The sequence below is a fragment of the Xenopus laevis genome, chromosome 7S (genome assembly GCF_017654675.1).
Source record: "Xenopus laevis strain J_2021 chromosome 7S, Xenopus_laevis_v10.1, whole genome shotgun sequence".
NCBI classification, from domain to species: Eukaryota; Metazoa; Chordata; class Amphibia; order Anura; family Pipidae; genus Xenopus; species Xenopus laevis.
Genome location: NC_054384.1, coordinates 69,487,008 through 69,496,669, shown reverse-complemented (window position 1 = coordinate 69,496,669; position 9,662 = coordinate 69,487,008). Strand labels below are relative to the sequence as shown.

The 9,662-nt window shown below is 41.2% G+C and overlaps 1 protein-coding gene across 1 annotated transcript; it reads left to right on the top strand.

The window, feature by feature from the left end:
• Positions 1 to 3,514: 3,514 nt before the first annotated feature.
• LOC121396444 (glutamic acid-rich protein-like) lies at positions 3,515 to 6,329 on the top strand. Its single transcript, XM_041571354.1, has 7 exons — positions 3,515 to 3,538; positions 3,662 to 3,749; positions 3,845 to 3,898; positions 4,137 to 4,196; positions 4,508 to 4,578; positions 4,962 to 5,502; positions 6,070 to 6,329. Exons 2-7 carry the CDS (start codon positions 3,699 to 3,701, stop codon positions 6,139 to 6,141), a joined length of 849 nt encoding a protein of 282 aa, XP_041427288.1. The 5' UTR covers positions 3,515 to 3,538; positions 3,662 to 3,698; the 3' UTR covers positions 6,142 to 6,329.
• The last annotated feature ends 3,333 nt before the right edge of the window (positions 6,330 to 9,662 follow it).

The window sequence follows — 9,662 nt, the reverse complement described above, 5'->3', positions numbered from 1 at the left end:
TGCACATCGAATTTAGAAATAAATGCATATAATCTTCAACTCATCAAACAGGGGGACACTTCCCCTTTAAGAGCAGGGACAGCAGGTGACTTCCCACCTGGAAATGTGACAGTTGTTCAGGTCCGTTTGGTGGCCCCTGTGTGAGAGGTAAGAGTACTTTCCCTCTGGGAGATTTTTTTGCCCAAAAACCCTTTATTTTAGTGGAAAAAAAAGAGGAGGGAAATTGGGCAATGCTCCCACAGAGGATGAGGGCAGGTGTGTTGCCTCTCCCTGATTTTTAGTGAATTTTGGTATTTTTCCCCTAAAATGTTGGCTTGGGAGATGCCTTTATCTTAGTGCTGGTTGGGAGACACAGACTTTTTGTGGATTTGGCAGTTATGCAGGGCTGCCAGCAAATATTCACATTATCTACAGAAGGAAAGTTTTGGGACCCTGTAGCACACCATAAGATACTTAATGTATGTTCCCAGTACTGACAGGCTCCTTAGAGATTTGTCCCTTGCCCCTGGGTATGTGCCCTGTTCTTACTGTACCAACATTGTAGCTACAATACATGTCCCTTATCCAAGTCTGGAACTAGGGGTGGGAAGCAGAGGCACGTGCCATGGGGACAGTTGGGGTGATGAGTGGGGGACATACAGCAGGTCCCATAGAAGAGAGGAGACTTTATACCTAGGGTTGACAGTTGGTTTAGTCCGTTGGTTAAGTGTATATTCCCTCTGAGAGATATTTTGCCACATAACCTTTACTATATTAAAAACAAGAGGGGAAAAGGTTGGGTGACGCCCCCTCAGACTAGCAGATGTTGCTCCTCTCCCTGATTTTAGTGAATTTGGAGATTTTTCCCCTAAAATGTGCTTGGGAGAAGCCTTTAATGTTAGTGCTGGTTGGGAGACACAGACTTTGGCAGTTATTTAGGGCTGTCTGCTAATTGACTGTGTGAGGAAACTTCCAGCATTCTAGAGACCGAGGCTCAGTACCTGCTGGAACTGATACAAAGCTCAAAGTTTAGGGGAAAATACATTTCTGCTTTCCTCTGTATTAAATAGGAAATATTAAGCGCTAAATTCCTTAACTTGCCTTTATATTCTCTTTTCTATACAGATTGCTACAGTGCCTTTCCTGCATTTTTGGACCGCAACTTCGGTGATTCACACCTGCCCATTAACACCTGGGAGTTTTTTTTTGGCTTCTCCATTGTTCATATAATTACATCTTTATCTGAACAGTGTAAGAGAGCCAGGGGTTCCTTAGGGAGACCCCCCTTGGGGTGGCCCGGCCTTGTGCCGCCCCCTATATTTTTTCCCCATCGGAGAATCTTCATTAAGAGGTAATCTTTCAAATTCAACTGATTCAGCACATGATTTCTTCTTCAGAGAGTCTGTCATAAATTCACTTGGGGGGTCCCACGTGGCTTTGTGCATATGAGCCCATACGGTTACTGTATATTGTATTTATAAGAAGCCAATCCATCAACAGCATTAATAATGGGCTTTAATCATTGACTGGAACAATGTTTCATACAAATGGGAGAATATAGATAAGGAAATAATTAAATGGGTGGTTCACCTTTAATGTATATTTTAGTATATAACAGGATGGCTACTTCTAAGCAACTTTTCCATTAGTCTTCATTAAATGTTTTCGATAGTTTTCTGACTCTTTCCAGCTTTCAAATGGGGTCACTGACCCCATCAAAAAACAAATGGTCTGTAAGGCTACACATTTATTGTTATTGCTACTTTTCTTCAAATCAGCACATGGTTGCTAGAGTAATTTGGACCTTAGCAACCAGATGGTTTTAATTGCAAACTGGAGAGCTGCTGAAGAAAAGCTCAATAACTCAAAACCCACAAATAATAAAAAGGCAAACCAAGTGCAAATTGTCTTAGAACATCATTCTCTGCATCATACCTAAGAGTTCATTTAAAGGGGAACAACTCTTGCCTTCATTTTGGCTGATTATGTCTTATTTGTCCCTGTAGGTTTCAACCGATGGGACAAGAAGCAGAGAAATCCATCACTTCTTGTAATGCCTCAGTGTAAACAATCCTCTCTCATCTGAACTGGTGTTTCCCTTTCACTCTTCTATTATAAGCTCTCCTTAAGCAGCTGTCTTGTCTGCTTCCTTTTTAATATAATATATATATATATATATATATATATATAGTATTATATACACACTACACACCACATAGTCCAATTTTCTGGTGCACGCAAAGCAAGCTCAATGCCTAGGTGCTGGTTATAATAATCAATAATAGAGCAAAAAAAACGCACTCACAGGGCTTTCTGAAGACGGCTTAAGTGAATAGCCGAAACGTTGAAATAAACATCATTTTTGATTTTGCACCTTCAGAAAGCCCTGTGAGTGCGGGTTTTTTTGCTCTATATATATATATATATATATATATATATATATATATATATATATATATATATATATATATATATATATATATATATATATATATATATATATATATATATATATATATATATATATATAATATATATATATATATATATATTATATATATTGCACGCTTAACAATCCACCGCTGCCTGGGTGCTGCGTCAACACATTAGTATGCAGTGAACAAACAAGCCACACTCCAAGGTCTTCATTTTTGAAAAATAAAGGTGGAAGTTTTATTCTCAACACTTCGGCTGCTTAAGTGGGGCCGTCTTCAGGAGATTCTCCTGAAGACGGCCCCAGATAAGGAGCCAAAACGTATATATATATAGTAGTAATGGATCAGCACACTCATTTTAGAAGTGATTAAAGTGTCTTTATTGGTAACACAGCATTGTTATCCGACGTTTCGGTCCCACCTGGGGACCTTCTCAAGGTCCCAGGTGGGACCGAAACGCTCGGATAACAATGCTGTGTTACCATTAAAGACACTATAATCACTTCTAAAATGAGTGTGCTGATCCATTACTACTGCATATTATGAACATTGATCGTGCACCTCTACTCTATTGGAGATCGAGTGTGGACACCCAAAGCAACTCTATATTTATATATATATATATATATATATATATATATATATATAATATATATATATATATATATAGATATATAGATATAGATATAGATATGTGTTGGAGCTGCCAAACAATTTTCTCTGTGCAGGTAGAACTGACATCCAGGGAATCCAATCTCTACTTTTATTAAATTTTCAGAATTAAATGCCCTTATTCCTGGCATGTCTGCCCCATAAAAACCCAAACCCCTTTCTGTCTCTATTCTCCTCAGAGCCAGAGCCACTTAGTATTCTGTCCCTAATGCTTTTTCTTTTTACTTACAGACGCTGTACTCCGTCCTGAAGGACTTCAGGGGGGAACACACGGACTTTGAGGCCCTCGCTTCTTATTATGGTAAAATCCTCTATTATTTATCAGTTCCTAAGGTTGTGCCATTGTTTTATTATTTGTGAATTCCTTTCCCCCTTTAGCTCAGTATTTAACTGAATTGTGTTTTTCCCGCAGAACATCACTACCGGGTCGAATTCGGCGAGAACATCGTCCTGTAAGTAAAACATAAATGGACTTGTTACATGTTGGGAATCATTTGCTATTGCCCCAGGGGTAACTGCAAGGGCAATACAGCTGGAAAATGTTTTATTAACATTCAGTGATCTTTCTTTTTCAGAAAGCACTTCCTTCTAACATGTGATGTGGACCCGAGGATGAGGGCCAAAGAGAACATCATGCATTTCTGGAAAATGCTCAACTCACTGGTATGTAATGCAGAATAGATGTTTAGATGAATAGGGAACAAATGATATTAGATTGCCAGCTCTTATCTCACACTGCTTCTTTCTTTATGTTACAGGAAGTGATTAAGAGGGAATATGCCGCCCTCAGGAAATCTGCGAAGCTGCCTCCTGTAAGTGTCACTTGTATAATTATTATTATAGGAGAGGTTATTATTCACTTTGAGTCTCTATAATAATCTAGAACATTATCATTCATTGTATCTCCTGCTCCCCTGGGGGCATCTAAAGTCTCCCATCCAAGTGCCATTTTTACCAGAAACAAAAATGGTTTTATCACAAGCGTTCACATGGCCACAATAATGGCATTGGTACAAAGAAGCGCTTAACATTGACTCTCTTCTTCCACAGGATCATCCAACTCGAGTGCAAAACCGGAGGAAGCAGCTTGAGTATCTGCGGCTGGAGAATGTAAGTTCACCTGGGATCACTGTCCCTGATGCTTTTCTTGGGTGTTTAACCGCTAGATAATGAACTTTGATTGGTCTATTGCAATCGGGACAACGGCACAAGGGGTAATTTGGGGTTTTTTCTCCCTATGATGAGAAAAGGCTGATGCTCATAATTATAATTTCACAACATCAGCTGCCGGCAGGGAATCCCACACCCTCACTGCCCTCAGCATATAAAGGTACTATTAGCAGCACATATACAGGCATAATCCTAATTGTCTCCTTTCTTTCCCCTTTGCTCCTATCCTTGTGCCTCCCCTGCGCTCACAGACTATCAACCAACATCTGACCCAGCTTCACCATGAGTTCCTGAGGGAGCTGAAGCTAAAGAAAGCGGCTGGGTATGTATTCTGCAATTAACACTTTCAATTACACTTACTGGCACATAACATATTAAAAAAAAAAAATAGATGTTTTCTCGTACCTCTGGGTGCTTTGGCCATACTAATAGTAAATAGCACAGAAACTTGTTGAACTTTTTTAGGTCCCTACAACCATAGCATGTATCTCAGCATGTATCACTGGGGGAAGTCTAGCATGGAACTTACTCAGCTCAGTAACTGCCCAATGTGTTACAGTAGGGACAGGTATGTAGCAGGTATAATGATATTTCTTAGGTACAAGGCTATTTTAATCCTCCAGTCATCAGAATTGTAGTTGCAATACTTTGGAAACAAATTACAATAATGACCCATTTTTTTCATTTTCTTCCCTTTAAACCTAGTAAGAAACAAGCACACAGTCCTGCAGCTGAAGAAGAGGAGGATGGAGCCCCTGCAGCAGCAGATGAGGAAGCCCTTGATACAGAGGACAAGGAAGAGGAAGCGGAAGGAGCTCCCGCTGAAGACCCTGCAGTGGAGGAGAAGATGATGGAGGAGCAAGCAGAGGAAGAAGCAGCTCCTGGAGCAGCAGAAGAGGAAGCTCTTGCCTCTCAGGAGAAAGAAGAAGGAGCTGAAGATAAAGAAGAGGAGGATGCTCCAACAAATGAAGAAACAGCTCCTCCCGCTGAACAACAGCAAATTCCTGAAGAGGAGGAGAAAGAAGAGGGAGCAGAAGTAGGAGGTTCTGCAGATGAAAATCAAACCCCTAGAGTGGAGGAGAAGACAACGGAAGAGCAATCTCCTGCAGTGGAGGAGAAAGAGGAGGGAGTTGATGGAGAAGAAGAAGCTCCTGAGGTGGAAGAAATCATCAAAGACCCTCTGGAGAGGCCGACCCTCCGAAAACAGTTCAGGAAGGCCATCATGAAGATGCTCCGGAGAGTTTGGGTAATGTATCAATTTACTGACAATTACCCATTATCTAGAGATGCCTCGTGTTGTCCAATGCAGCTCCACTTTACTTCCTGCTGTTCTGAGCATTTTCAATCAGAACAATAAAAGGAAATCATACACTGTCTGTTGAGGCCGCAGGCTGATTACTTTGAGGGCACCCCATAGACCAATGTTTGGTTGTCTTTAGGTTGTAAGAGGTTGCTGACAGAGATAAAAGTCTGCAGATAAAGTGTAGATTCTATAGTAGGCCAATAACAGGGGAGGTAGGTAACGCTTATAGGGCTGATGGACATCTGGCTTAGATATCCACCTTTGGAAATGGGTTGCTACTGGATAATGGACTGGCGCCAGGTGATCAAAGCGTATAAAAGAATAAATGGCACAGGCTCAGACTGAGATTCATAATAGGCCAAGGCATTCCATGTGTAGAGAGACCCAAACAGTCCCCACAGGCCCAACGAATAGTGCGTTCTTAAATCAAGACCTATAGCCTTTAATATCATAAGGAAACAAGTATGTCTTTATTCTTTTGTCAACACTTTCTATATCTTTTCTTTTCAGCATTCCACCCAAAGACTCACCTGCTGCTGCTGCTGCTGCTGCTGCTGCCGCCGACCCAACACCATGGCCTGAATCCTAAATGATCCAGGGTGTAAAACCGACTGCCGTTTCTAGGAGTCAGGAAGGAATTTTTACCTACAGTGCAGATTGGTCCCCATAGTACTCTAGGGTTTTTCGCCTTCCTCTGGATCATTGGTCGTTAGGGATGCCCAAATATAAATTAGCTGTTCATTTTAATAAATCCTGTGCTCTCCGACAGGTTTCCCCATAAAAAAGTCTCTGTGTTTTTCTTTAATCCCTATGGTGAATATTGAGGGAAGGGGCTCCTGTGCCTCATTCTTGTAAAGATGACTGACCGGTTGTGTGACGGGGCAATTAATACTGCTGGGAGCTGCTCAAAATGGCAGTGTAAGGGTAAAACTGGGTTGTGGTGCTGATACAGTGGTTTATTTGATGAAGGGAATGGGTTAATATCTCTGCAGGGTTATTTGCTTCATATGTACATTGATGGGGATGAAAGACATAGGGACACATGTTGATCTCAAATGATTGCAAGGAACTACAAAATTTCTTTACTCCATAGGCCACAATGTAAGCATTTCCATTCAAGTCCATTGCCCTCTTAATATTGGAATTCCATCCACTTCCCACCAGCCTATTTATACTATACCAGACATTTAGTATATGAAGGTGCTTGATATTGGGGAATGCCTGTGCTGGATTTGTTTTTTGGTTACCACTCTCTCCAGGTTATGAGACATCCTTTTGGGGTGGGGGATTCCTGCTAAAGCGATGGAGGAGTATTATATTTCTTCCTGCCCCCACAATGACACACTCCATTGTTTGCTAGGCGAGGAAGCCCTTTGATGAGGTAATAAGGAAGGATTGGGGCAAGTTGGGCCAACCCTGCCCCTGGATCCACGAAACCCCCCCCCCACTCAGTACCAAAGTTCACATGGACATGAACCTGGAACAGTAACTTTTGGTCGAGGTAGACTCTTTAAACAGTTACCTAACTCAACCTAAATCAAATTTATTAGTAGAACTTTTCCGCATTTCTGATGTGTAAATATGAGGCAGTGGGTTAAATACTTTGGTCAAACACTCGACGGTCCGAATAAAGGCAATGGTAAACGAGGAAATGTGTTGCCTATGGAAAATCTCTGCTACGATCAGGTGACAATTCTCATGAAAATACTTTCCCCTCCTTTAAATCTTAAATGTTAAAAAAAACATTGGTGGCCTAGGGCCTTAAGAGTTAAAAACATTGGTGGCCCGGGGCCCTAAGAGTTAAAAACATTGGTGGCATGTGGCCCTAAGAGCTAAAAACATTGGTGGCCTAGCGCCCTAAGAGTTAAAAACATTGGTGACCCGGGGTCATAAGAGTTAAAACATTGGTGGCCTGGGGCCCTAAGGGTAAAAACTTTGATAGCTTGGGACCATAAGAGTTGAAGACATTGGTGGCCTAGGGCATTAAGAGTTGAAAACATTGGTCACCTGGGGCCCTAAGAGTTAAAAACATTGGTGACAAGGGGCCGTAAGATTAAAAACATTGGTCGCAAGGGGCCCTAAGAGTTAAAAACTTTGATAGCCTGGGACCATAAGAGTTGAAGACATTGGTCGCCTGGGGCCCTGAGAGTTAAAAACATTGGCGGCAAGGGGCCCTAAAAATTAAAAACATTGGTGACAAAGCGGCCCCAAGAGTTAAAAACAATGGTGACAAAGGGGCCCTAAAAAGTAAAAACATTGGTGACCTGGGGCATAAAGAGCTAAAAACAATTGTGGCAAGGGGCCCTACTACAAATATCCTTATCATCTACAGTGGGGGTACAATATCCCTTATAATACACAATACTCAGAGTTCCCTGTATAACTCAGCCTGTAGCCTTGTGCATTTATATGTGATGTCTATAGCCTTATAATTTACAATGGGGGTTTATTATGCCCTATAATACATTTGTAACAGTTCCCAGTGTAACTCAACCTGCAGTCTTGTGCATTTATATTGTCACAGAACCCCTCAATCACTTCTAATATCCTTATGAATGACAGACAGTATAGGGTGCACAGTCTCTGTTATAATACATAACACATGAGTTAAACGATAGTTCCCTGTATAACTCACCAGCAGCCGTGTGCCTTTATATGGATTCTCAAATCCTTATAATTTACAGTAGGGGTACATTATGCATTATAATACACAAAATATATTCATTGTTCCCTGTATAACTCAGCCTGTTTCCTTGTTCCTTTATATGGTCCCAGAAATGTTTCACCGTCCCTCTCTACTATAGCACCTCATCTATTCAATGTGTCAAAACTGCTGATCCCCACATGATAGAAATCGCTGCAGCCCCCAATAATCCAGGACTGGATAAACAAAATGAGTGAATTATACCATTCTGAGGAAATCTCAGCTACAGCCCCTGAATATGTCACTAAATTTACAGCTAAATGGATATACTGGACCCTCTGTAAAGGGGTTGTTCACCTTCCAAACACTTTTTTCAATTCAGTTGTTTTTAGATTGTTCCCCGGAAATGAAGACTTTTTTCAATTACTTTCCATTATTTATTTTTTACTGTTGAATGTTGAAAGTTGAATGTTCCTGTCTCTGGTGTTTGATTCTAGCAGCTCAGTAAATCAGGTGCAGACTCTGAACTGTTACAGTTTTGGAACATTAAGTTGATACATTTCTCAGCAGCATCTCTGGAGTATTAGCAACTATTGTATAAATTCTAACAGCTGCCTGTAATGAAACCCAGAGATTCTGCTCAGCAGGGACAAAGATAAGAAATGTATCAACTAAATGTATCCATTTAGAACAGTTTACAGGGTCGGCGACCCCCAGGGCTGCTTCAGAAGGTGAAAAATGACACTTTACACTTCAATATTAGAAAAACTGTGACACATAGAAAATAGAAAGTCATTGGAAAATGTCATTATTTCTGGTGATCTATCGGAAAACAACTAGTTGTTTGAAGGTGAACCACCTCTTTAAAGGGAGGCTGGGTTGTGCGCTGGGCCCTTCGGAAGTGCCAATTTTAAAAAAAAAGCACCAAAATTGCCTACCTCTACAGCCACTCTGAAGATAATCCTCCCAGCCGCTCCTAAATGAATCGTTCTAGACACTTTGCAGATAATCCTCCCAGCCGCTATGAAGATAATCCGCACAACCGCTCCGGAAATAATCCTCCCATCTGCACTGCGGATAATTCACTCAGTCCATATGAAGATCATCCGCTCAATCACAACAAAGAAAATCCTCCCATCCGACCTGAATATAATTCTCCCAGCAGCTCTGAGGCTATGGATACACGTGCGGATGTTCGGCGCAGTTTCAGTGCAGTTTTTAAAAAAGCCGACCGCTGCATAAATACGCTAGCAGTTTCAATTTCAGGCATTTTTTTATTTTAAAAACAAAACGTGTCGCGAACCTCTGTGATAATCCACACGTGTCAATAGCCTGAAGATACACCTCCCAGCCATTCTGATGGTAATCCTCCCATCCGACCTGAAGATAATCCAACCTCTCGGAAGATAATCAAGCCACTCTGAAAATAATCCTCACAGCTGCTCTGAAGATAATCCTC

Excerpts from the sequence above, each read along its gene's own strand:
- LOC121396444 (XM_041571354.1), top strand. The coding sequence starts at position 3,699 with ATGAGGGCCAAAGAGAACATCATGCATTTCTGGAAAATGCTCAACTCA. Across the intron at positions 3,899-4,136 it reads AATCTGCGAAGCTGCCTCCT|GATCATCCAACTCGAGTGCA; the intron begins GTAAGTGTCACT and ends CTTCTTCCACAG. Across the intron at positions 4,579-4,961 it reads AAGCTAAAGAAAGCGGCTGG|TAAGAAACAAGCACACAGTC; the intron begins GTATGTATTCTG and ends CTTTAAACCTAG.